Source organism: Pelmatolapia mariae, linkage group LG20 (genome assembly GCF_036321145.2).
Source record: "Pelmatolapia mariae isolate MD_Pm_ZW linkage group LG20, Pm_UMD_F_2, whole genome shotgun sequence".
NCBI classification, from domain to species: domain Eukaryota; kingdom Metazoa; phylum Chordata; class Actinopteri; order Cichliformes; family Cichlidae; genus Pelmatolapia; species Pelmatolapia mariae.
The window spans coordinates 36,829,634-36,856,838 of NC_086244.1; the positions used below are offsets into that span (position 1 = coordinate 36,829,634).

The 27,205-nt window shown below is 39.8% G+C and overlaps 2 protein-coding genes across 4 annotated transcripts in view; both read left to right on the plus strand.

Annotated features, from left to right (window-relative positions):
• The first annotated feature begins 1,085 nt into the window (after positions 1 to 1,085).
• LOC134618054 (E3 ubiquitin/ISG15 ligase TRIM25-like) lies at positions 1,086 to 5,363 on the plus strand. Its single transcript, XM_063463255.1, has 4 exons — positions 1,086 to 1,712; positions 2,622 to 2,761; positions 4,307 to 4,474; positions 4,655 to 5,363. The coding sequence occupies exons 1-4, from the start codon at positions 1,086 to 1,088 to the stop codon at positions 5,361 to 5,363; spliced, it is 1,644 nt and encodes a 547-aa protein (XP_063319325.1).
• A 722-nt stretch (positions 5,364 to 6,085) lies between these two features.
• chchd6a (coiled-coil-helix-coiled-coil-helix domain containing 6a) overlaps positions 6,086 to 27,205 on the plus strand; it is a 72,042-nt gene continuing 50,922 nt past the window's right edge. For all 3 annotated transcript variants that reach the window (XM_063465199.1, XM_063465200.1, XM_063465201.1), the window contains exons 1-4: positions 6,086 to 6,286; positions 7,898 to 7,991; positions 8,897 to 9,011; positions 10,294 to 10,438. In XM_063465199.1, coding sequence (XP_063321269.1) covers positions 6,203 to 6,286; positions 7,898 to 7,991; positions 8,897 to 9,011; positions 10,294 to 10,438 — 438 coding nt within the window. In that variant the 5' untranslated portion in view covers positions 6,086 to 6,202. The remainder of the gene's footprint in view (positions 6,287 to 7,897; positions 7,992 to 8,896; positions 9,012 to 10,293; positions 10,439 to 27,205) is intronic.

A 27,205-nucleotide genomic window follows, 5' to 3' on the forward strand; every position in this document is an offset into this window, starting at 1 on the left:
GTTATCTAACAGATATTCTGGAAAACACGCCTGAGGAGTGTAGTGAGAGACGCTGTAATAACAGGAAGGTAGGATCCTCATCAGCAACATGCCACATGTACTATACCACAGCAGTGCATATGTTTGACACGTGCAATGACTCGACAGCCTTGAAAAGATTTTTTTGGGTTTTTTTTTTGCTCGAGTATCTTATTGAAGGCTTTTGTGATGTGTTTTTCGGATGCGGCACCTGCAGCTGTCGGCTATTTTGGAAACATTTGGAAGCTCTTAGAAATGGTTGGATGGCTAATTTTAGAGTAAGATCTTTACTTTCGCTGAAAAATTCTCTTCCACTTCACCTTTTGTCCGTGGGTGACTGCTACATCGGTGGAAAACTCTATCGCAAGCAGTTTCTTTGTTAAACACTTCCTACCCTGGTGGAAATCATGAGGGCCCCCTCTGTAGTGTTTACAGTCAACAAGATATTTCAGTGGATGTGCGTGTATGTTTGATACATTTGTCTATACTCTATATCCATTCTCTTTAAATCCCCAAAATGAAGCAAAACTGAGCTACTGCCAGACAAAGCCACTGTTCTCCCTTCAGCTTGGTGATACTCTTTATAGGTTGTGGAACTTTTTAAAGAAACTGAAAGTGAAAGCATTTAATTCCCCAAAATGGATTCTCTTTTGCACATATTAAGTATTATCTAACCAAAATTCATGCTTTATGGTTTCCAGCAGCACTCAGCATCCTCATACCTCTTTCCTAAAACAAGTTCTGAAGATTTGTCAGAAATATTTTAACTGTCAACAGCAGCCAGTATGATGGTGTCAGTTCCTGGCAGCACAGCAAACAAGGCATCTTAGAACGGAATGTTGTCCTGCAAACATTTGTGGATACACCTCCTCCTGGTCGGATAAGCATGCACTCACTGCCTTTCTGGCCTGTTCTGTATAGACTCACCTGAGGGCTTGACGGTTGAGAAGAAGTGATAAGAAACGAGAAATGAAGTAAGATTAGTCAAAGGTATTTAAAGAAGACCTGACAAAAGAAGAGAAACTAAGCACGAACAAAAGCAGCTACCCGTCTCACCACCTCGGATCATGTCGCTGTCAAAGCCAGAGGACCAGCTAGCCTACGAGCTGAGCTGTCCCATCTGCCTCCAGCTCTACTCGGACCCGGTGGCTCTCCCCTGTGGGCACAACTACTGTCTATCCTGTATCCGCAAGACTATTGACAGCACGGATAAGACCGGCAAAATCCTGCCGCGCTGCCCAGAATGTCGTGAGGAGTATCCTGGCACGGATAACCTGCAGATAAATTTCAAACTTCGCAGCATCATTGAGAACTACAAGGCCACTGCGCTGCTGCTGAACACGCAAGCCGACTGTGTGGATACCAAAATGGAGGTTTTCTGCGATCAGTGCATAGATGAGCAGTCGCCCGCCGTGAAGACCTGCCTGAAGTGTGAGGTGTCTCTGTGCTCCAGACACCTTCAGAAACACCACGAGAAGGAGTTGTTCAGGACCCACCCCGTGGTGGAGCCCACGACGGAGCTGAGAGTGAAGGCCTGTGCCATCCACCAGCGTCCCCTTGAGTACTTTTGTTCCAACGACATGATCTCTCTGTGCACCACGTGCGTCGTAGAGGGCCATCACGAGAGCCACGACGTTCTCACCTTTAGCGTAGCTGAAGAGGAGATGAGACGAGCGCTGGAGGCCCGAAATAAGGTACTTTTGACTGCATTAACATTTTAACATTTTACCTACTGTTATATTGTAGCATTATATATTAGGAAGGGGGGTTATTATATATATATATATATATATATATATATATATATATATATATATATATATATATATATATATATATATATATATACATACATACACACACACACACACACATATATATTTCTTTTTAAATTGATAACCTACAAAATGTGGGCACATCTGGGTCAGCTGAGCATGCACAAAAGTGAAAGTAGTGCTCAGACAGGGCTTGTATACTGATGAATAAAATATTCAAGTTATACAAATGCATAATTCATGTTATAAAAATATGTGAATCCCATCAGGGAACTTACTGTTGAGAAATGTCAAAACCTGAAAATCCTGTAATATAATTTTGGAACAGTGTTTAAAAGACTATGCTCTATGCACATGGGACATAGACATGGGAACCTAACTTGTTTCACATATAAATTAAGGGCTTGGCACCTCAGTGACTCACTGCCATTTTCAGGAGTGGTGAAGATCTGGAATGCAAAACAAATCTGTCTGATAGGAATAACCTGATGACCTTTGGCAGAGTCTAAGGGAGTGCACAGTTTCGTGCTATACATACAATTCAAAAGTGCAAAGTCAGACCGTTGAATTTAATATTTTGGACCAGAAAATGATCAAACTTTGATGGAATATGATCATATATTACTTAACATTACAGAAAACATTTACAGTACTATACATATACATATATATAGATCTGTTTTCTTTACTTGTTTTCTGAAAGCCACTTACGAGAAAAGGGCATCCAGTTTTTCCAGATCCAAAATCTTTTATGCTTATACACAATAGAAAGAATCCTGTTGTGTGAAACACAAAAGATCTTAAAACATATTACATGTGTGTTTGCAGGTCATTTCTAGCAGACTGCAGCTGACAGAGGGACTCCTGCAGAAGACAGCAGAGGATCAGGGAACCTCTGAAGCTGTAGGAGACAAAATGGTCAGCAAGGCTGTGACAGTCATGGACAGCATAGGTGCTCTGGTGGACAGGTAACCTGCTGCACATTTGCTGCTAGTAACACTGCCTTAAAAAGTAGCATGTGGTGTAATTAAGCAAATGCAGTGACCAAAGATGCACTTAAAGGCTTTGAAAACACATTTCCCCAATTACAGTCTGAGTGTGAATGCACACTCAGCAATCTCTCATAAAACCAAACACACCCTGTTCTGATAGAATATCCTCATGAATCTTTGACTTTAAAGCACTTGATAAAAATGTTTGCAGGTTTTCATTTTATTTCTGTGGTTAAACGTTAAACTCTACAACCATCACAATGTAAAAATAGATGGAATGATTTCTCAATAAAGAACAGGAATTATCTGTTTTTCCCAAATGCTTTAAAAGTCAGCCAGTTTTCGTGCACAGTATGTTTTCAAACAGCAAGATGACAAATGATACTGGCTTTTAAAAAGGTGTGGAAAACCCAGACTGCATATTTCAGACGTGGTAGAACAGAGTTCCTTCAGGAGCTTCTCTCTGACTGGATGTGCTTCATATTTTCAGCAGCAAATAAAAATACAGACCAAAACTCAGGCCCCTCAAAGAATGTAGTATGCATGTCTGTAATGAATGCAGTTTATCTGCATTTTAAGCCTACCGGTGTCTGTTTTGTGGGACAGATTCAAGGGTGTCTATAACACCCTAATACTTTAGTAAGTTCATTTATTAACCACTCTTCACAGCTCTGAAGCACTGTCCACACAAAAGAGGACATTAAGTACAATAATAGTCAATAAAAAGACGCAATAAAATAAACAGGCAATCAATAAAATTCTCAACAGAGAGATAAATAATCTGAAGCCTGGCCGTTTAGTACTCTGTATGTAAATATGAGGATTTTAAAATGAATCCTGAAATCTACTGAGAGCCAATGTAAAGAGTACAAGGCTAGTTTTCTACTTTAATTTCAAGAAAACATTCAAGAAGGCAAGACTGAAATGTAGAGCTCAGTCACATTAGTGAGGCTGTGTGTGAGCTAGTTGTACTTTAAGCTAAATAAAAATATTGAGCATGCATAGCAGGAATTTTCCCAGGGCTTAGGGACTCTTGGAGGAGTTTATTATGTCATAGTTTGTCAGTCCGAATTAATATATGGAAGTTCATGCTGAGGGTTGGAACTTTCTGGAACTTCTGGGTGTGCCTCTGAGCACATTGCTTATCATTTAAGTAGCCTACCAGCAGCATTTCAGCCAGTTGCATCTCACAGACATTTTCTCAGTACCGGGTATTTACTGAAAGAACAAAAACAAAACAAAAAACTCACATACATTATTAGATTCTATCTGTTTAGCAATTTTGTTTGATTTTTTAAAAAATATTTGGCTAGCTGGCTAACCTTATCTAATTAGCACAGATTATAACTTACGCTGGTGAATATTTTCTGAGCTTTGTGAGTATTTCTCATTGTATGGATGCATGTATAACTCTAAAGCAGACACTGTGATGAATCCATCCACCTGATTCTGTCTAGTAACTTCGCGATAATTAAAGGAATAAAACTGACCAGTCCGCTTCACTTGTGTGCTGTGATACAGGTACAGGGATCGCCTGCTTTTGTTGTTGGAGGAGGAGAGAGGACAGCGCCGCAAAAGCTGGCAGCTAGGCATGAGTGCACTTGAGGATCAGCAGCAGCAGCTGATGGAGGCCCATAAGAGCGCCACAGAGGTCCTCAATGAGACAGACACATGCATCTTTATACACAGGTACAGAAATCTGCCCTGCTATTACAATTAAAAAGAAGAAATACATAAACAATGTACAAATGACAAGAAAGGTGGAAGTGATGCAGTATTCTTACTTATAAACTGACAGTTATCTGTTTATTACACATGGCATATGGCTAGATGAGTGGGGTAAGTAATAATAAATCCTTTGCTCTCCAGGTTCATGCAGATTGAACAAAAGCTGAGAGATGTTGTCACCAGTGCCATTCCCTCCTACATCCCCTCTAAGGCTCCACTCAATACAATGTGCCTGCAGGGAGGCCTCAAAACCCAAGACTTCTGCACAGAAATGACCCGCCTCATGGATTCTCTTCATATCCTCCTCAACCCACTGGAACTCACCTTCAGCATCTACACCGCCCACCCCAACCTGCTGGTGTCCAACGATCTGCGCACAGTCAAATACAGCTCCAACAAGCAGTCGTACCCGGAGCACCCCGAGCGTTTCACGAGCGCACCTCAGATCCTGTGCAGCCAGGGTTTCTCTGGTGGCGAGCATGTATGGGTTGTAGAAGTGGGACCCAATAGCATGTGGTCACTAGGCGTGTGCTACAAGAGCATCCCTCGCCGTGGTGACCACAGCCGTCTGGGGCACAACACTGTGTCCTGGAGGCTGCAGTGGAAAAACGGCAAGCTGACAGTGTGCCAGTGCTCCTCGAATGTAGTCCTTAAGGAAGTGACCACACCACCGGTCAAGATTGAGGTCGCACTGGACTATGAGGGGGGAACTTTGACGTTTCACAGCACCAAAGGGCGCAGGGAGCACCTCCACACCTTAAAGGCTGCCTTTAAAGAGCCTGTTTACCCGGCGTTCAGTATACATTCAAACACACCAGACTCCTGGATCACACTGAGCAGTGGGATGTAAATACGTCCTGCATAGAAATTGCTTGGTTAGTCAGCCAAGTTAACTGCCTTCCAGCTAACACAAAAACCAACAATATCTCTGCTGCCTGGCATTGATGCATTGTATAAATTTAGCATTACAATCACATGAGATTGTTTACAAAAATTTGTTATTCATACTTAGGATGTTTTAATAGAGTAGATTTATCAATACAGGTGCCTACTACCTTTGTGAGATCTTGAGGCATGAACATTTATGTCACAAGATCATGTTTCTATTTTGTGTGTTTTGTAAATGTTATTGGAACGTGTTGAATGTTGTGTTTGTCCCCCATACAGTAAACACTGATGTGCGCAGACACTGACATTTAGGCACAAACCGAGACATGTTTTGTGTTTATTCTACAAATAAACTTATCTGGCAATGTTTCTGTGTGTCTTGTGACCAACTTTCTTTGTCTCAATACTTGTACGGGTGCATAGAATTAATCTATGCCGTATATAGACTTTGATTGGCTGTTGATATTTCAGCCATTCAAGTATGACCCTGGAGTTGCCAGGTGTGCCTGTAAATCCTTGATTAAAAAAAAAAGCGATTAAGCAATTTGCATTTGATCTGACTTCCCCCAGAACACACATCTAATAGTTTCTTATTAACAATTTCGTATTCACACGCAATTTAATCATTTCTTGCCAACGCACGATCTGACCTTTACACATGTGCAAGAGGAGGATGGTTCACGAAGAACCTGGCAACCCTATCCCATCTGTCTCACATTCTGTCATTGGGCAGGACAGCAACAATATTTCATATAAGAAACATTTTTCTCACCACGAAAGCTGTTCGTTTGCAGCAGAAGCATGGGTTCGGGAGAGAGTACAACAAGAAAAGTGTCCTTCGGTGTCGACGATGAGGACAGGGTCAGAATTCTCCGTGGAGTCAAGGTAATGCTAATTTAGCTAGCACTTGAGAAGCCATGCTAGCATTACTTTTATGTGTCGCTTAGCGCTGACTGGCTTTTGTCAAATTAAGTTGTTGCTTTGTTCAAGCTATCAGTCTACGACCGGTAAAGTGTCACTGCTAAAATGAGGAGGTACAAAGGTAAGAAGAGGGTGGGACAGGTTGTTGAAAGAGCTGAAATATGTAAAAAAATGTTGTTACCCCAAACTCCATTCGTAATAAGGTGAAAATAGTAATGTTCCTTGTTTACAAGTAAAGGAATATATGTGGCAGATGCTCTAAGAAATATAGAAAACTTTAGGACCTTAAGGTAAATTCGGCATATACATTGCCTACCTAGCAGGAAAACTAATTACCCGAAATTAAACATTTTAACTGTTACCTACTCGCTGGCATTTGCTAACAACGTTGACGCGATAACACATTTAGTTTGCATTGAAACGTTAAAGTTCGCTGTTATCCTACGTGAACATGTCTGCTGCACAGTAAGTGTGTATCAAAGGAAAACGGGGAGAATCGTATAAATGTCATAACTGCCTGACATGTTGGTTTAACTGAGCATATGTTTAACTAGAAGTGGATGGCTTCAAATGACCAGATTTCAAACGAGGTTTGGTGTGAAGTTGACGCCTCTTTACAGTGTTGCTTTCACGTGCTGTTGGACATACAGAAAGCTTATACTTTTAACACAACCAAGAGTAGAGCGAGTTAGTGTATGCAAGTGAAACCAGTGAAACACTAATGCAGTTGCATATATAACTAAATTGTCGTCTTCTAAAACAGGAAACGATAATGAACAAAACAAAACAACAAATAGGAATGATTTCAACAGGGTATAGGCATGTCTAGTTTTGCTGAGCTTTCGGTCACCTGTCAAGCGCTGACAAAATCAGTTACATAGTCATACACGATCATGTTTATTTCTTTTCTGAACTCGTTTGTGGAGATTCTTGCATTGTCATAGTGATGCAGATGTGTACTCGTTTCACCTTTAGCCTGTTGGCGTGTATGATTAAGTGGTAAATTAAAATTTACCACAGTTAAACTTCTTGCATGCACACACACATACAGAAAGTCAGCTGGTGTGGGTGTGTGCCTCCAAATATCCAGACATTATGAGAAAATGAGGACACCCTCAGATCCTGCAAAAATAACGACTGGAAATTAATACGTTGTGGTGGAATGCAATGGCTGTGAGCAGTTTTGTAAATGGACCAGTTTTTATGTAGTGCTTTTCTAGTCTAATTGAGCACCCAAAGTGCTTTTAAAATCTTTTGTGAAAATGTCTGTAAGAAAAGAGCCTGCCTTGGTTGCACATTCAGTGTGACTCATAGAAACAGTGAGTCAGTGCCTCCCTCCTGTGGTTTTTGGGGTAGTAGTGCTTAAGGACTTCCTTGGATACACAAAGACGCACATACAGATACACATACAGTAGAGGTTCAGTGATCCTCTATTAATGGCATGTTTAAGAGGCTCATGCTTTTTTGTTGTTGTTGTTTTTTTATCTGAAGGATTACACAAATGTTTTTTTTCTCTGAAATAAATAACACACGTCGTGTATATTATATGCTTTGTGGTTGACTCTGTTTGTCCAGCTGTCAGAAGATGTTCTGCAAAGAATGAGAGGAGTTGCCAACATTGCCCCAGACCGCACGTCATCACCTGCCTCAAGCCCTCAGACAAACACAGGTAGTGATCATTTTTGAGATTAGATTCTATTGGTGCCTCTGCACTTATCAAGTTTGCTTAGAAGCCGGTTTGTTTTAATTATTCCCCTTTTGATTGCTGACAGTTTATTCTCTCTCTCTCTTTGTGGGAGTAGGTTTCACTGAGTCTCAGTATTAACAGTTTTATTATCTCCCAGTGTGAACACACTGACTGGAACTCAGATGTGAAAAAACCTCACCCGCTGTGAATTAGGCGTCATTGTTCTGCCATGTGCAGTTGCAAGTACAATGTGCCAACATTGTGTGAGAACTTGATAAACTTTGACACATACAATTCAAGGGGAGTGGACAATTTGGAACTGGTTCTCGATTCTCATCTGTAAATGCACGTATCACATCAGCTGATAGTGTTTAACCTCACGAGAAAATATTTTTTTTTAAGAAAATATTTGTTACCTGAGCTTTTTAACTGGAAACCTGTGTCAGAATAAATTGAGAGCGGGAAATGATTTTGGCAGCCAGGGAAAAGTTGTGTTGTCCTCGTTTAAAGAAAAAAAAAAAATCACTATTTTTCTTTTTCTTTAGTGGAATTTAATTTACTGAAATCGACTGTTGCTTATCAAATTGTCAAACATTGCCAGAAAATGTATAGGGTTTTACACTTCTGTTAAGATAAGATAACACAGATTCTCTGTCAACTAAATGTCTGACCTAAAGTTAATTTTGAGCCATGAAAAATCTTTTACAGTTCATACAAACTTTTTTTTTCTTAAGAAAGATTACAATGTTTGATTATATAGTATTAATTATACATGTGCATTAGTCCCTATTTTGACAGTAAAGCTGTAAGCCACAAAAGTGCCAAGGTTGTTGTTACCTTGTGTGATAATCTTTTTTCCTTTGAACATTTGTTGTGTCTTTGTTCAGCCTCCTCTCACAGTGCCAGCTCAGGCTCTCAATCTCAGCAAGGCCCACAGCAGCGCGCACAACCCAGTTCGCAGTCCAGCAAATCGGCCTCCTTAAGCAAGGAAGATCAGAGGAGGTGAGTTAAAGGAAATTCAGGATATAGATTTTAGTTAAGATTTCTGCCTGGTGACCATTTGTATGCATTGCACATAGAATTGTTGCATATTGGAGCAAAAGTCTTTTTTGTGATTTGTTATAAATCACAAGGTTGTGTTGCTGTTTGCGTTGGAAAGAGAACAAAAAATGTGGAAGGTGTGCCACATGGTTTTTTTTTTGAGGGCTCAATCAAAAAAACTAAAATGAGCTGTAACAGGATAATATGCAACACTGTGAAGGTTTCAGAAATATGATCTGATGCTTATCATTTCAGAGAGCCTTTAAATGGAGAGCTTCTTCTAAAAGAGTCCTGACTAATTTAACCTGCAGGGCATCATGCATGTTTTCACATTAAGTCAAGTTAAGTAAATGCATAAATAAATACCTGTAAAGCTAATCAAGCTCCTTTTTCCATTCTGAGTTGTGCGATTGTACAACACGTCTCTGTTTTGATGGAAGCTGTTTTTGTATCCAAAGAGGTTTGATTTTTGCAAGTTTGCTAGTTCACTATTGGTTAACAGTGTGTCTATATAAAGTAGTTTCACAAATTATTTTAGCTGTCACGGCCTTTGCTATTTATAAGCTAAACTCAGGTATCACTTGACATTTGAGACACGGGTTAGACTGTGTTGCACTTTGATAATTTAGTAGGATAAATCATGTTTGATAAGGACCTTCATTAATAGTAATTTTGTTCATTTGAAAATGGATAAAATGAGGTAATTCTTATTTCATGTCAGCATTCTGATTCATGTCTAATGAATGAACTAAACTCCTGATAAGTTTGAAGCTACCCTACAATGCATGTTTCTAATATTCTATGGAGGGAGCTTAAATTGTGTCTATACTGCCCCCTAGTGGACATACATAATATATACATACGACGTCTGACTGTACTGTGGAAAGCCATGAAAAACAGTATAAAAGATTAGTGTACTGTAGCTTCTGGTGCCTTAAACCTCCATTCTTTGTAACACCTACCATCAGGCCATGTGAAAAGGCTTCTGGTTCAATAGAAGGCTATGGGAAAAAGGTCCTGAGCTGTGACCTCTGTAAACATTTTCCCGATGACTTTATGGGCTCAGTCACTCATTTCAGATTATGTTGAATTAAAAATAAAGATCTCTTTTAAAAAAATCAAACGAACAAAAAACATTTGGTCTTTTAAAGTTTCATGAGGATTATCTGTAATCCATCTTACATACTTTAATGTGTCAGTTTGCCATTAATGTAAGCAATATTCATTATATGTATGGTTTAAGGTATGAACACCAACAGAAGTTACTGAAGGAAGAGTGGGCCAAGATGGCACAGCGAGAAATGGAGGCGGCAAAGGAAGAGATGGCCAAAGCCACGAGCCGGGAAAGACAACAAACACGGCTGGAAGCTGAGAGGACCAAACAGTTGGTATATACACACCCACACACCCATGCATGCGTCAGTCATGTTTTCTATTAAAGTTTAAATCTCATCCAAAGTTATGAAAATCAAAAAGTATTTTTTGCATAAAATAAAAAACTATACTCCTACAGCCAACCTTATGTGTTATGTGTGACCTAATGCAACCTGAAATGACCCTCTGGGCATTGCTGACCATTTCCTGTATATACTTAAACAATAACAACTCTGTACTCAAGCTTAACTAATTGCCTCTTCTAGTTTTTCTCGTTACACCTAACACGCCTTGCCTCTCCTTCGACTGCCGCTCTGTGTTTACAGAAACTTTGTGCATCATTTTTGTTAATATGCTTATGATGTGAGTGAGGGATATGATGTTGCTTCCCCCTGCAGTATCTGCCAGTGACCCACTGAGGGAGCTGTTGCTGCCTGTGTACAGTTCTTTAAAGTTTTAGTCAGCAGTCATCCTAGCTCTGTTCACTGAAGATGTCAGGTGTTGCACGAGTTTGTTGATAAAGTTGTGTAAAAGTGGATTAATCTGAGTGGGAGGAGATAGGTTTGACGTGGTGTCAAGATGTGACTCAGTCTGATGAGTTTGTCTGTGGTTAAATCGGAGTATTCGTACGGACGCAAATTGGCTCTTGAGATTGAATTTGCAATTTCCATGATGATACTCCCCCTGCCTCCTCCTCGTCCTCCTTTTTATCCTCCCCTTCTCACCTATTACATCCCTGTTCTTTTTCTATCTACTCCTCTTTCCCATGTTCTCCCTCCCTCATTTCTCTTTCTTCTTTCCTGCCCTCACCCCCTATCTCACTCTGTCTTTCTCTCCTTTTCTATCCCAGCCCATCACTCTCTCCTTCCTGCCCGGGAGACGGTATTATCAGCGTAGTGCAAGCGGTAAATTGCACCCTGAGAGTTTCCTGGAGCTGGAGATAGGAGTGGTGCGGAGATGCCTGTGTAGTCGTGGGCGGGGAAGGTTGAGGGGGGGGCTCTTGTTGTACACATCAGCCGGTGCCTGTTTCATACAACTCTTCCTCCCCCTTCCCCTCCTATTACACCCCCTCCCCCATCGCTGTAGCGCCTGTCTTATCTCCACTCCAACATACTCCCACTGCTAATAGAAAGCTGCTGGAGGGACGCGCTGAGCAGAATGACCGCTTGAGCAGGGCTGGACCTCCTGATGCTGAGGGCTGCTTGTAATTACTGTTTCTGTGCTATGAAAACCTATATGCACATGCATACGAAGTGTGGGCAGACTTGCTCACATTCTTTACTCAAATTTGATTTTTTTTTTTTTTTTTGCTGTTATGGAGTCAGAGGGCATGATCACTCATCTTCCACAGTTCTTTGTCCTGTGCACCCTTGCATGGGTATTTTTTTTTTTTTTTTTTTTTTTTTTGGTCATTTATAAGAATGTGATATTTTGTATCACAGTAATACAGACATGGCAAAGAGTATATCTAGTGCATACTGTATGAGCAGTTCGCCTAAACTTTTGTATCCATTAATCACCAGCAGATTTATTTATTATAATACAGCAAATTTCCCATAATTGAGTGGTTTCTGTGAATCTCCAACCTCTTGGAGAATCTCAATAAAAGGTCATAAGAAAAGAAAATAGAGGTATGTATTCAAAGACATGCAGGTTTAGTACCTGTTCAGCATTTAAAATATAGTTTTTATGTGGATCAGCAATACTTTGCTAAATTTTCACTAAAATTGCTCATTTAAGTTGCAGTATTTTATTTTTCTGAGCCCCAAATTACTGGAGATGGCCATGTGAAATATTTCAGGGCTGAATAGCACATTTACAAAACTGTCCTGAGAGTTCAAATGCACTGCAACTTGAAAAAGACAAATCAAGTGCTGCAAAAGCACACAAAACACAAAGAAAGTTGAAGAAAATACAATGGAAACAGAAAAAATTCCACAAACTGACAAAACCCAACGGCAGTGTTTTTGGGAAGACAACAATGTGACGGACAAGCTAACAGTAAACAACTAATAGCAATAGTAAAGTGTTGCTTTTTCGATTTGTTGGTGTTTTCTTAAGCTGCAGTGTGTTTGAAATCTAAGGACCACCGTACGTTTAAGCTTTATTAAAAATGTTTTAAATTTAAAACCAAATCGATTTTACTTTCAACCAGGAGCCAGAGTCTAAGGGAATGTCCTATCTGTGACCATCTTTCATAATCAATATGGATTATGTTTTACTAGCAAAACTGGTACATGGCATAGAGCACATGTACCTTGGATGTTCACTGTTTTTTCCGATAAATCAGTGGAGGAAAAAAATGGGATTTGGAGTAAACTTTAAAAGTGACATTTCACCATGTAGGTTAGGTAGTTGATTAAAACAGGATTTAAGCCAATGAAAGGTCCTATTTCTTCCTACCATTGTAATACCAAAACCTGTGCTCACATTGTAGCTGTGATTACCAAATTCTTTTAGGTGTAAAGGATTTAGATCATTTTTAAATCTCAGTGGTGTCTCTGTGCTTTTTTGCTTTTGGGAACCAAAAAAGCATTAGGACCCAGAACAGGCTAATCACATCAGACATGACATGTACACAGTGTAGATGGACGCATGGACGGGTGTTTACAAGTTAAAAACATAATAATAAAAGTGAATATTTTGTTATTTTTAGTGATAAAAACCTAAATAACTTTCAAATTTAGATGGATTACATAGCTGGCAGCAAAGTTAGCTGGCTGCCATGGTCAGAACCAATGTATGTTTGGCAGGGAGCCATATTAATTATACAAGGAAAAGTTTAAAGCTGTGACAGTTATGCAATATTTCCTGAAAAAGGAAAATAAATGGATGAGGAAGACTGAACATATGAGACGATTCAAAATGGGAGCTGACAGCTGATTAAGCATTTACTAAGTAATTGGGAGCAAGAAGGATGTGAGGATGAAAAAGAAGTGACGGAACATTTTGTGAAGGGTTAGGATGAAGAATGAAGAGGAGCCGGGAATGAATGGGAGTGAAAGAGAAGATGACACGCATTTCCTGCGGAATAGAACTGAGGAGAAGGGAACGAAAAAGGAGCCCTTTACAAGCGATTGAACATTTGGTGAAGGATCCACGAGGAAGTGGAAGAGAAGCGCAACAATGGGTCAACGAGAAGGAAGGAGGGACTATTTGTAACGCTTCTTTGTCGCATTGGGAGGATGAATTGCAGAAGAAGGAGGGTGTGATTTTTAAAAGCGGGTTACAAGATGAATAAATATTTCGCACAATCAGGAGATGTTAGACAAGGAGGGATGAGGGGTGGCAGGGGCTGAGAGAAAATATGAAATCTGAAGGAGAAGGACGAGGAGGAGAACAAAGACGGAAAGAAAGGAATGATAGGAGCAAGAATGAAAATGACAGATGCCTCAGCACTGCATACAGAGGGGAGGGATACGTGCAGGGAGAGTTTTTTAAAAAAACAAAAAAAAAACAGCTGAGTAAATGCTTCCTGTGGAAGTTGAAATAAAGGAGATTTAGATGTAAGGCATGAAGACTGAAAGTGGCACCAAGTTTAACTACTGTTTATGATGATCATCATGATGATGATCCAGAAAGAGGACGCAGCAGGTGACCTGCAGAATTGTTAGAAAGTGGAGGAATAGGAGGAGAGAGGAGCTGTGCAAATTTGTGCACAATGGACGGAGTCGCGGTTTATCCTTGAGTGTCAGAACAAAGGTGTGAGGAGTGGGCAGAGAAGGTTGCTACAGGTGACTCAGTGCCCGCTGTCCTCGTGCGTGGTCGCAGCACTGAGTCACACGTCAAGAAAGAGCCGGACAGCGATGTGTGGCGTCTGCTCTTTAACTGCTTCTTTCTTTTCCGGTGCCTTTCACTCCCTCGCTCATTTCCTCCTGTCTTTTGTGCTCTTCCTAGCGCACTGCCTGATCCTTCTGTTCCTCTGGCCCTTTCCTCATCTTTCAAGCCAAGGCTCTCGCCCACTGTGCCACACTCTGTGAATAGTCTTTGTTAATAGCAAATCTTCTGCAGATTAATTTCAGAATAAGTGAGGGGGGGAGAATGGAAAGAATAGAAGCAAGTTGAACTAAAGAGCTAAAAGGGATTTTCTCTTTTTATATTGTATTAATGGCCTTTTGGTGCATCTTGAAAGGCCCACCCCCAACTTAAAAAAAAAAAAAAAGAAGGTTATAAGTCACATTAGCATATGGTAAATTTCTCTCTCTGCCTCTGTGTTCTCACAGAACAATTAGGAAGACCATTTTATTAGCTGCCCTTTAACTTCCTCTGACTGAGCTTGGGCTAATATAAAATGCCAGCCTTGTTTTTCTCATTCTTCAAACGTGCCTTTTAAGCACAGGTGAGTCAGTTGCATCTTACTTGGACTTAATGTGACAGGGAACATGTAAGGTGGTTAAAGGGTATTATGCAGGGAATTTTTCATGTCAGTATAACACTTTTAAAACTATTTAAGGCTTCTGTTTATTCAGGAACCTCTGTTTGGGAGGGAAAAATGTCCTCATTATCATCAGGTATCATTGGCCAGCTGTCCAGTTAAAAAAAAAAAAAAAAAAAAAAAAAAAAAAAAATCCTCAGGGCTTCACAGAAGAGAATTAATGGGCACTTGAGCAATCTTGAGCAAACATCATGAGGAGATGTTCTCAGGCTTTGATTTGCTTTTAGCTCAGATATAAAAGCAAGATAAAGCCTGATTACCTAATATTAAGAGACATTACGTATTATTAACATAAAGCCTGTGTAATATAAACGTGCACACATTTAATTCATAGATGTGGACATTTACCAGAATGAGATACTACTGCTTTGTTCTGGGAAATGTCCATGTATTAGCTGGTTAGATGCACTCTGGGTGTACTCAGTTTGAATCACTTCCTCCAGTCGACACTAGATGGCAACAAAACCATATGCCATATTTCATATGTTGGCCTGTCTGTCTTATTTTGCCTGCTGCTTTGTCCCTGTGCACATCATGCACAAAAACTAGATAAATTTCACATTTGAAATTCTGTCACCAGAAAAACCAGTCACAAATGCTATTCCACCTGCTCCCCTAACACTAATGGAATCTGCCTGTGCCCTCCTTGTACATGTCCTATTGTCTGCCATTATTTTTACTGTGTCAGAATTGCCTGTGGTACAGCGCCAGGGCACTTTTCATTGTAATGTTCATATTCGTTTAGTCTTTAAGGAAGCTATCATATATATCAAGAGCTGTTGATGCTCTTTGACTCATGTGCTGTAGGGATGTTCCTGGATCTTTACAAAGAAAGCAATTATCCTTATTCAGATTTGCACCAGGTCACTGAGTGAGGTTTGCGCTCTCCATATTTAATACTTGTGAGTTTTGTTTTTGATGTTTGGTTTCTTCCCTGAGTTGTTGAAGCGCTTATTTTGATGACACATTAAATTTGAGCCATAAAATTGCATGTAAAAAAAGGGTTAAATTATATTTTCAATTAAAGTTTAAAAGTAAATTATTATTTTTTGTTTTTAGGACAAAAACATATATAATGATAATCGAATGAGCTCTTGTACCCATGTGTACTAAACATCCTTTATTATAATTTCTTAGTATATGTCATTAAAAAAAAAAAAAAAAAAATCCAAGTGCAGCATTACAACCTCCGAATCAAAACAACACCGTGCACACTGTGTTGGACTCCTCATTAATACTGACTGTGGCGTGTTACTATTTTTCCCACCTTTAGCTTTTTTCCATGCTATTCTGAACAGTTACTGCAATATCAGTGCACAACTTTTTTTGTCATTGTGGTTTGAATTGTGTGTATCTACAGCTGACTAACACACAGATATCTGGCTTTTCCTGTGTGATGTAGCACTGCCAGTCATTTTTGCTTTAATAAAAGTCATATTTTATATGAAAGAAAAGTGCAGCGGCCCTGAGAGGTCAAAGGCAGTGCAATTTAAGAAAACACTAGCAAACAGAAATTTGCTGCAAAAGTTTAATACAACACAACAAAAATAGAAAACAAAGCCACAAAACCTCACAAGAAAAAAACAAAACCTGCAAAACACAGCTGTAGATTTTTTTAGGAGACAGCAACAAGACTGAACAGCTGTGGAAGTAAGCTAACAGTAAACTGCTAATAGCAGACATGTATCAGTGTTATAAACCATAAACGGTATGCGATTAAACGCACATTTCCTTACATCCTTTTTCGCCCTCGCAGCACTGATGAATCCTCTGCTTGTTTTGAGCGTCTCCGTGCAGTCCTTCAAATCTTTTGGTTTCTGTCACTTCCATAGCTGTTCTGTCACGTTATTGTGTCCCCAAAACGCTCTGTCCTTTTCTTTTCTTTTATTCATCTTCCATGTGTTGTGTGCGCTTTTACGCTTTCGCAGCGTTCTCTTAAGTTGTAGTGCATTTGACCTCTCAGGGCCACCGTAGAAAATATTTGAATCCATTTCTTCTGATATTCATCTGGCGGGATAGTGCTCTTTATTTTGAGTAAGGTCAGGTTTTAGTGCTTTAAAATAATGAAGGATAACCCAATTTTATAGCCTTACTCCAGTGATTTAATTATTATGGTAGTGGAATAGCCAGGGTATCATTAACTTCAGTCTGCAAGTGGTGCAAGCTTTAAAAACTGCAGAATGTTTAAATACTCAAAAGAAAAGAAATCTTCAAATGCATCTTTCAAAGTTCAGAATCTATGCTCTGCGATGCTTGGGTTTAAAAACTTTAAGCTTCAAGTTTAAACCAGAGTAACCCCGTTGAATTCAGTGACTTAAAGAAAGAGAGTTGTTTTGATACCATGCCAGTTAACGCTGGAAGCGTTGCTGAGGAGTTGTTTGTTTGGACTAAAAGAAGGCTTGATTTTAAGTTTGGTGGTCAAAGGTGAGAGAGCTTTGCTTCACAAAACCCATTTTAGCCTTAAAAAGGGTTTCTATGATCTTTTTAGCCATAACTGAAGAATTTATAGACTAATATCACAAAGCATTACACAAATATCAAGTAGTTAAAAATAAGATGATACTATGTTGGTATCTGTAAGGTTTTCTGGCCAGTTTTAAATGCATAAGTTTTTAAAATAAGGCGAGACTGGTATCTTACAAAATGAACAATATAGTCAAAGTTGATGCTGTATTTGCTACGTCTTGCACTTCTTAAAGTACTTGTGATTAGGAGATGCATATAAACACACTAATTCTAGTTAATTTTTCTATGATCCTGAATTTGGTTTAATGATGAGCAACAAATCCAAGTTTTTCTCTGCTATAACTTTTAGGGTCTGTGGGTTTGAGCGCTCACACTAAATGTTCCTAAATGTAATGTCTCTGTTTACTCCCATTGCTCATGTCCCCCTTTTCAGCTGCAGTTGGCTGTTGGGTCTGTGTTTCCACATGCCCCGCTAGTTTAGAGACTTATTCCTCATGAAGGACGCAAGACATAACAAAACATCTTCAACCGGTTTTTTAACTCGCTAACGAGGGAAGCTTTGGTCAGAACCAGCTCTTGGAGCTCACGCTCCTCACCTGACTCCAGCCCCAAATCCTTCAAAGAGCAGCTTCCTCGTCGCCTTTTTATTGACATGACAGTTACAGTACACATCACAGCACAAGCACCTCCCACCGTAAACCCCCCCCCCCCCCAATGGTTCTAAGACAAGGCACTGTGTGTGTGTATGTGTAAGCACCTGTGTGCATGTGCAAGAACGTGTGTGTGTGTGTGTGTCATGGGGGTGCGTTTGTGGGACCTCCTGCTGACCAAAAGGGTCATAAAAGCAGGAAGTTTACAACACAAGAAACAGATCTTTCAGATAGGATGTATCTGCAATAAAACCTCCCCCAGCACAGAGTGGCTGGAGAGGTGGTCAGAGACAAAGGAATGTCTTGATCCTATAGATTGAACTAAGACTTTACAAATTTAAGAAACACAATGACAACATTCAACAATTAGACTTAACATTGGCAAATTTTTAGGACCAAATGGGGGATCAGCATAAATGACAACTATCTGTTGAAAGCATTGGAGACTATAGCAGATGAAGAAACAGATGTTGTCATCATGTTTAGTGTAGATTAAATCAGAGACTAAAATGAGTCAGCAGCCCAACACACTCCCACAATCTCCAAATCTGGTAGAGATTTGGAGGCAGAAAGCCAAATCTGCTCAGTCCATGGAGATCTCACACCAGCAGCCCACAGGACCCAGAGGATCCTCTGTTTAATGCCTACATTGGTCTCTTGGAATGAGCTTACACAATATTACACAGCATTTTGCTGTTTCTTGAGCTGTCTCATTTCAGGAGCGCTCCTCTGTTACTGTGAAGTTCTAGAAAAGACTTGGTCAGATGTCGCGCCTAGGTGCTAGCGATTGATTTCATCACATTGTTGTTGTTTTTATTTTTTGTTCAGTCTTTTTCCCTACCTGCCGGTGTGTTTGTCAGACTGCCGGAATGAACCAGATGTTTTCTCTGATTGGACAAACCAGCCTCACTTGTTTATACCTAAAACCATATAATCAGTTGGAAACTCTGATGCTGATGGGGTGACGGCAATGTCTCTCTGTTACACACTCAGGAAACTCATTCAGACTTTGCTTATCAGTATGAGAGAAACAGCTGTGTTTATGCTCACACTCACACAGAGGAGTGAGGCAGACTGAGGCAGATGGGACATGCTTCATTATAGCACTACATATGAGTGAATTGCTTGATGTTTTATCGTGTGCTCCTCTGACTGCTTATTTAGTCAGACATATGGTAACATGCTGCTATTATGCCATTTAGTTGAATGAAAAAAGGATAAATGAGTTGCTAAGTGCGCAGGCTTTTTCCTCAGTTTTCAGTGGTTTAGTAGCCTTTGATCTATTTTAACATTATTGCTCTTATTATGAAAAGCTGTAATCTTGCCTTGGTGTATAAGTTGGAAAAGAATTTATTAACAAAGATGTGCTCAGACATGCATGCTGTGCAGAACTTCCCGTACTCTGAAAACTATTCCCAAATAATTTTCAGTTATTTTCAAAGAAGCGCAGCACCAACTCTCCTAGTTTCATTGGCACAGAGTTCTTCAAGAAGTTTGTTCCAAAACATTTTTCAGAATTTGTCACAGTTCTCATGTGGATTTATTCGTCTCAGTTATCTTCAAGTAATCTCAGACTTGCGCCATGATTTTAAGATCAGGGCTATTTGGGGGCTGTACCATCTGTTTTCCTGCTCTGCTATTCGCTCATGATGATTCAGATGCATTTAGAATGGACCGAATCTGAAGTGCTTTAACGTTTTGGACTTTGCCGTAAAACGTTACTCACAAATAATCGCCAACCTTGACCCAGTGTTTGGGAAGAAAAAGACGACAAAGGAGAGGAAAAAGAGGAAAAAACGTAAACGCTAATGAAGCTAAAGCAAGGGGGGCAAAGAGAAGATGTAGCGAATGACCAGTAAAGAGAGAGGAGGAGGAGGAGGAGGAGAAGGTGCTTAGGGAGTAGGGAGAAGGGATGTGTGCTGCTGAAGGAAATGGTGTGAAGAGAGGTGAGTGACGGACTGGATATAGGAGGAGGTGGTTGTGGAGGCTCGGGTACAGATAAGCCTGCAGGTTGTATCAGTAATTGTCATCTGCAGTGACTGAAATGGTTCTGCATGTAAAGCTATTAGACTGACAGTGCGCTCAAAAGCTACCTTCCCCTAAATGCAGAGTGAGATGGTGAGGCAGAAAGCCAAATGAGAAGGCAGACAGACGGGACGTTTGAGGAGTTCTTCAGGTAATCTCAGTTATTACAATAAAAAAAAAAATGTAAATATTCAAATCTTTCCTACTTTAGTGTCCATCCATCCGTCATCTTCTGCTTCTCATGTCCTTAGGCTGTTGTTTTAAATGCTGAAATTTGTCAATATGTTTTTTTTTTTCTTTTAGAGAATAGCATATCTTGTAGCATATGTAGCACATTTTTCCCAACAATGACAAAACAGCTGGCAGACAAAGAGAAAAAGAAAACGCCTGAACAAAAACGAAACCAAACAACAGTCTGTTCATCATATTCAATATGTAGCGATCCACATCCTCAAAAGAAAAAGTCCCCTCCAGGGAAAAAATAAAAGGACACGCAGTTCAAGAACAAAAAAGGATAAAAAAACAAACAAAAAACAAGCAAGCAAACAAAAAACACCCCAAAACAAACCAACCGCATGTTTTACAGTAAACTCTTATTTTTTATTGAGTATTCTGAAAAAGTCACCAAACTTTTCTAGTTACTCCTTCAGTACAAAGCTTGTTCTTTTTAGTAAAACGTAGGATTTTCATTTATACCGTTCACTGCTAAATTTTGGGGCTTTTTTTATGTTTGTGATTTCCCCAAACAAGGCTAGTATCTTTTTGGCACTCCAAATGTAAAAGCTGATCTTTTAATAACTAGCTATCTACACAATCATGATACCAGAGGCCTGATTGCATCATTTAAGGTTATCCACGTAAATGCAGGGTTACTGAGAACAGTTCACTTCTTACATCGCTATAGTAACTTGTGCTGCAGACTTCACCAGTTGCCATTGTTGCTAGCTTTCTTTCCTGCCTTCAGACTGGCTAAAATGTATTAATATATTAGTCTTAAAGAAAGTGCTTAAAGTACTCACACGTTCATAGTGGTTTTCCTCTCCTGCACCTATCTAATCGTGCGACTATGTGGAAGCAAGTGTTGGCTAACTTAGTAAGTTGGAAGCTGCCTTCATGAAGCTAGATATGTTGAACTTACTAGGCTCGGGATATTGTACCAACATCACAGAGACGTTAGCACACATCCCTGTTATTTGTTATTTCTTGCTAAAGAGCCATATTGTAATAATTCACATGCTAGGTTGAATAATGTGCTTTTAGCAGATACTCCTTCTTGTAGAACTGCCAAACTGAGCTCCTTCTTTATAAATGGACGTTCATTTTGACAGCACATGTGTTCTAATTGTTGATTTGCTTGACCTAACTAAACTACCACATCACATGACTGTGCAGACTGTGTGATAACAAAAACATTAAAGATTAAGTGTCAGACGGAAAAAAATAAATAAATAAAAAGCAGTCTGCATGAAAACAGTAACTATAGATGAAAGAGAGGAGGAGGAGAAGGGCCAGTGGCCCATTTGTCCCACTCTTTCTTCTGTGTAGTTGGCTGGCTGTAATTATCAGTCAGATTATTATTGAGTGCTAATTTATTGCCTCGCTGGGAGCTATGTGTTAAATAAACGCAGTGGAGTAAATAAAGAGAGGGGGAGAAAGAGGGAGAACAGACTGCTGACGCTATCAGATGGCAACCCAACACACACGCTGCCCACGGGGGAAGATGGAGATGTGTGAGTGTGTATTTATACGTGTCTGTCCCAGACATACTTACAAGCCCAAACATTAGTGCGCCTTGCCCATGTGGTGCGTTGATGATCCATTGCACTGTTAACACTGGGGCACTGAGGCTCTCTTCTTGTTTTTCCGTCTGTACTGGATCAGGGAGTTGGCCCACAATAGTTGATATCACTGTGAGAGACACACTGACTAGCAGCTCAACCAACCACCATCTGTTGTCCCTACAGCTTAACCTCAAAACTGGTACGACTGATGTAGGGAAGAGCTGTTTCAAATATTAAAATATGTCTTTTCCTTTTTCTTTTTTTTTCTTTGACAATCATAAAATGAGACCCAACTTTCACGGAGTTACACAGCACCACCAATAAAAAATACAAAAACTCTTGTCTGATTTAACTTTGGTCGTTCTGATCAAACAGCAGTTTTTGTCGTGGTCCTCAGTGGCGGTGGAACAAGTCAGGAGTGTACCCAGGACACAACACAGTCTCACCACCAGCCGACTCACCCTGTGGCTTTAGCCTCTTCACACCAAATGAACGTTGAGTTGAAGGGAAGCAGGAAGTGACACATTCTTGCAGTTATTTAGGTTTAATCCAGGCAGTTTGACCCTTTGGCTCCAGTAACCTTTGGTTCTAGTAAATGGTAAATGGACAGATTCTTAAATAGCACTTTCCTACTCTATCTGAACACTCAAAGCACTTTACACAACTTACCTCATTTAGTCCAGCAATTGGTCTCCTCAGTTCCCAAACATTTATGGACTGTTAACAGAAGCGGAAAATGTGGGTTTATGACATTCCTAAATCATAGCATTCTGGGTTTTTCTTTTTCACCTTTGTATGAGTTGATGTTGTATTTTCTTAAAATCTTTTAGTTGACATGTTTTTGTTGTTAAAGTATGCTGTTTTAAATTTGATTCATTTGAATAAGCACAGGCAGGATCCAAAGTGGCCTTCGTACCTTTGTGGACTGTGTTTCAGAATAGGTTAAATCTTGCTAACAACTTTGTTGTCTTCATTTCTGAGTTGTTTGCTTGTTGGGAAAAAACAAAACAAAAAGCAGTCTTTAACGTAATCACCCATTATTTCTTTATATTTTTCTTGGGAAAAGAACAATGAAAGTAAAACATAGATGAAAATGTAGTATACAAGCCACAAACCATTTTAATGAGTTTGCAATTCAATATTTAGTATGACCATCTCTTTTCTTCAGCACAGCCTGAACTCTCTTAGCTTTCTTCTGATTGCTTTAAGTAGTCTTAAGTAGTTCTCCAGGTTTCTTGAAGGACATTGAAAGCTCTTCTTTGGCTGCCTTTTGTTCAGAGCTCTGTCGAGATGATGTAACACTGCATCAGTGATGCTGATGTCCGAGCTCTGGGAAGGCCCGTCCGTGACTGATAGTGTTCCATCGTTTGTTTTTATCCATGTATGGTTTTAGTGCACTGGCAGTGTGTTTGGGACCATTGCAAAGCTAGAAAATGAAGCCGTTACCAATCAGACGCTTCCCAGATGTTGCTGTGCGGTGATTCAGAATCTCCCACTAGGTTTATGTGTTCTTAATGCTATCAATTTTGATCCCCAGCACCACTGACTGAAATACAGCTCCAGACCATGACAGAGCATGATTCTAGTTGTAATGCAACATTGAAAGTATCAAATAATCATAAATCATTGGTCATGTATCCTTATTGCGTCATCTTCATTATAAAGTAGTAAATATTTTATGGCTCAATTTTCCATTAGAAGTTGCCCAAACGTGGCGTATTTGATAGTAAAGGTTGCAGGCCCCTCGGTATAAATAAAGCTTTTAGTTTAAGACTTTTGTCACTGATCAGAACGGACAGTGGCGAGGATGTTTGCCTGTGGAGTTGGCGGCGTCTGCTTGTTAGTGGCTTGGTTGTTTCTGTTGTTTATTAGGCTCGACCTCTGTAGTCTATTTGCCGTGCATGTTTCAGCCTCATGGAGCTACTGTTGAACCTTTAAAACTGTCTTTGTCACTTATTTCTCAAAAAGGGGGAAAAAAGGGTCTCAGGCTAACGAGTCAAACTGCATTTCAACAATGGGAACTGTTTAGGCATCCCTGCTAGATTTCAGTTACACTGTCGGATGTTTTTCCTTCTCTTGATCTGCGAGCTCGCTCATTGTTGCTGTGATTTTTGTAATGGTATCCTTGTCATTTTTTTGTTTCATACTTGTTATCCGTTAGACCTGTCTTCTGTTTTCCCCTCATCATTTCCAGCTCTACCTTCCCTCTCTTACTCCCGCTTGGGTTTTCTGTCTCACATTTTTTTTTCCTGCTGTCTCTAGCTTCTAAGTAGATGCTTGACACCTCCAGCTGTGCTCTGAATTGATTCATATGCAGAAGGTGCCTGGAGAGGGAAGAATATACGATAATACATTTGTAAGCTAATCTCCTGCTTAGCTCATGGCTAGTAACTGCCGTAATCAATTATGCACCTTGTTAATAACTGAAGTTATTTTCCTGCCCTTGCTTACATTTCTAATGCATTTGCTCTTTCTCTTGTCTCTAGTCATTTCTGTCATTCTCCTTTTCTTTTCTCAGCCAGGTATTTTTAGGAAAGTTTTAAAAAATACTTCAGGACAATAAATTTAAAGCAACATGTAAGACGACGTGGTAAATTTCTCTTTAATGCAAGTAACTGGTCAGGCAGTGAAAAGTGTGGCTTTTGTGATCTTAATGGTGCTTCAAAGCTACATTTATTTATTTATGTATTGTTCTGTACATAATGTCTGTCTAACCCAAGTTCAGAGTAAAAGAAACACTGTTCTTTGTGATGAGTGCGTCTTCTGTTATCCTAGAAGCACAATGCTTAATATCCCTGTAATTTTACCGCGCTATGGACTGAGTGTCTCTGCAATTTGAATCCCTTCATTGTTGATTTCAGATGTATAAGCCGATTGTAACTTCAATACCTTATTGGAGCACAGAACAGACATAACACAATGAAGAGATGCACTGCGATAGCATTCATTTGAAGGGGTTGGACTGAAATCACCTTGTAAAGGTTTATTATTTGAGTGCCTTGTGTTGTTGGTGAGTCATGTAAAAGCAGTTTCTATTTTCTTTTGCGACTTTAGCAGTAACACAAATCCAGTTTCTTTTAAAATTAGTCAAACTCATGCTGCTGTGGCTCAAAGTTTTGGCTGTAACACAGAATTTGATTTTCATGCACTTTGCAGCTTCTGCTGTTGCTGGGGGAAGAAAGGTGCTTTTAGGGACTTTTAATGGTCTAACAGTCTTAAGGTAAATAGTGTCAGTACCTGCTCATTTTTACCAAGTTTCAGTGTTTGCTGTACAACCCAGTGAACTAGGTGATGTTGTTTACAAGCCTTGATTATACGCCTCTGTCAGTGCGCCCCAGGGTGGCTGTGGCTACAATGTAGCTTGCCATCACCAGTGTGTGAATGTGTGTATGAATGGGTGGATGACTGGTTGTGTAAAGCGCTTTGGGGTCCTTAGGGACTAGAAAAGCGCTATACAAATACAGGCCATTTACCATTTGAGGCTGGGGCCATGATGAGAGTAGTCATTCCTGTCATGCTACTTTAAATTCTCCTGCTTGGGACCCATTCATAGTTGATGCGTTGTAATATAAATGCTCCACGGACAAGTCTGCACAGTCACAGTAAACGATCAGATGTGGATGCCGCGTGGACCCTTGCTTTCACTGATAAATGACAAAATATGTCACTTGGACCCAAGTGGATCCTAGTGGATTCAGGGACGCGAAAAGTGTAATCAAGGCTTTAAAGCTGGGCAGTCTGTACCCTTGTTAAACAACTGATTAATGTGTAGTTTAAGGTAGTGCTGTTCACTAAAAACAAACTGCAGCGCTGCTGCTGCTAGTGAGAGAAAGAAAGGGAAACCCCAGGGAGCTTGTTTCCACCCTTCCACCATGAGCTGAAAAATACTGAATTATCTCAGAGAGCCTCATTCACATAAATGGAAGGATATCATCGGAACCACTAAAAGCGCTTATTTTTCCAGCACTGTTGGTCCCACATGACCTCTTAAGTATAGGAGCCAGCCATATGAACTAGATGGCTCAGTGTAATGCATTCTTTCAGGATGATTGCTTCTGTAACTAACTTTGAACATCAGTTACATTGGATAGATTATGATTTTAATAGGAAAATTGTGACACTTATTTTCTACCAATGCTTGTTTCATGGAAAATGTATCTGGAATGCGTGACTGTTCAAAAAGGTGATAACATTTAAAACTCTCCTTTTTACCTTATTTTGATACCGAACTCATCTTATTAAAATGTTTCCAGTATAGTCATAGCCCATAGTTTTCATGGTAAGAATGTCACACTTGACTTCTTTACTAAAGAGGTAATTGTACAAAAAGTATGGGCTCAGTTTGCAACGTTTAACTGATTTTTATTTTTAAGTCATTCATTTCTGTAGACACATCTGAGTTTTGCAGTGATGCACACATGCTCAGTGAAACAAAAAGTTAAAGAAGCAATACCTGGAATCTTTGTCAGCACACCGTTATCTAAACCTGTAATTTTAGTCAACCTTCAGACAGAAACGCCCTCTTTCTGTTTTCTTTCATTTTATGATGATCGATCAGTGTAGCCGCTTACCAGACACATTAATTTCAGTTATAAGCAGACAAGCCAACATTAAACTAGCGATTAAATTAAATGACTCTAAAGATGGTGTTAATATTGATTTCATGCATTATCGTCCTTGATTGTCAAGTTTCTAGCGATCACTCTGACCATCAGCACAGCACTACCTGTGTCACCTTTCTGCTGTTTGACCGTGTGATCATGGCAGTGTTTCCCAACCACAGTGCCATCGTGTGAAATGATCAGGTGTGTCAGGAGGATTATCTAGTTTCACCTGATTGGTATTCTAAGCGACCGACGTGAGTAACAGGCAGAACAATTACATTCTTTTCCACTAGAGGGCAGTACAACATCTTGCTCCAATTAAATGGGTTGCCAACTGCCAGTAAAACAGAAGAAGACGAAGAAGAAATTACATAGTCATGAGACAGCGCAGCGCATAATAGCATTAAATTAATATTTGAAAAGAAAAAGTAGTCAGTCTGACCTGGGTCCTGGAGAAACTTCCGACCCAGATGAAGGCCCTAGCGTGAGTAGTGGTTAAAAGAAAACAAAAATGGTATATTGGGGACAAACTGAGCCAATTCTGCTATGCCTGGTGTGTGGGGGAAAAATGATCAATATGCTTTTTGTGACATTTTTGTTTGGTGGTGTGCTGTGTGATTTTTTTCTAATGCGAAATATGTGCTGTGGCTCCAAAAGGTTGGGAAACACTAAGTTATGGTGACAGAGCACTCTGATTTAGCATTTCTGCGTTGCCAGTTCAAAGGTGGATCGAGCTAAGTATTGAAAGCAAAGGTGCTGTGTGGTGCTTAATATTGCTCTAAATACAGTCAAAAATAAGATTTAGACTTGGAGATGCTGA

Bases quoted from the DNA above. Each gene is read 5' to 3' on its own strand.
- LOC134618054 (XM_063463255.1), top strand. From the start codon at position 1,086: ATGTCGCTGTCAAAGCCAGAGGACCAGCTAGCCTACGAGCTGAGCTGT. The intron at 1,713-2,621 runs GTACTTTTGACT...GTGTGTTTGCAG, and splicing joins CGCTGGAGGCCCGAAATAAG to GTCATTTCTAGCAGACTGCA. The intron at 2,762-4,306 runs GTAACCTGCTGC...GCTGTGATACAG, and splicing joins ATAGGTGCTCTGGTGGACAG to GTACAGGGATCGCCTGCTTT.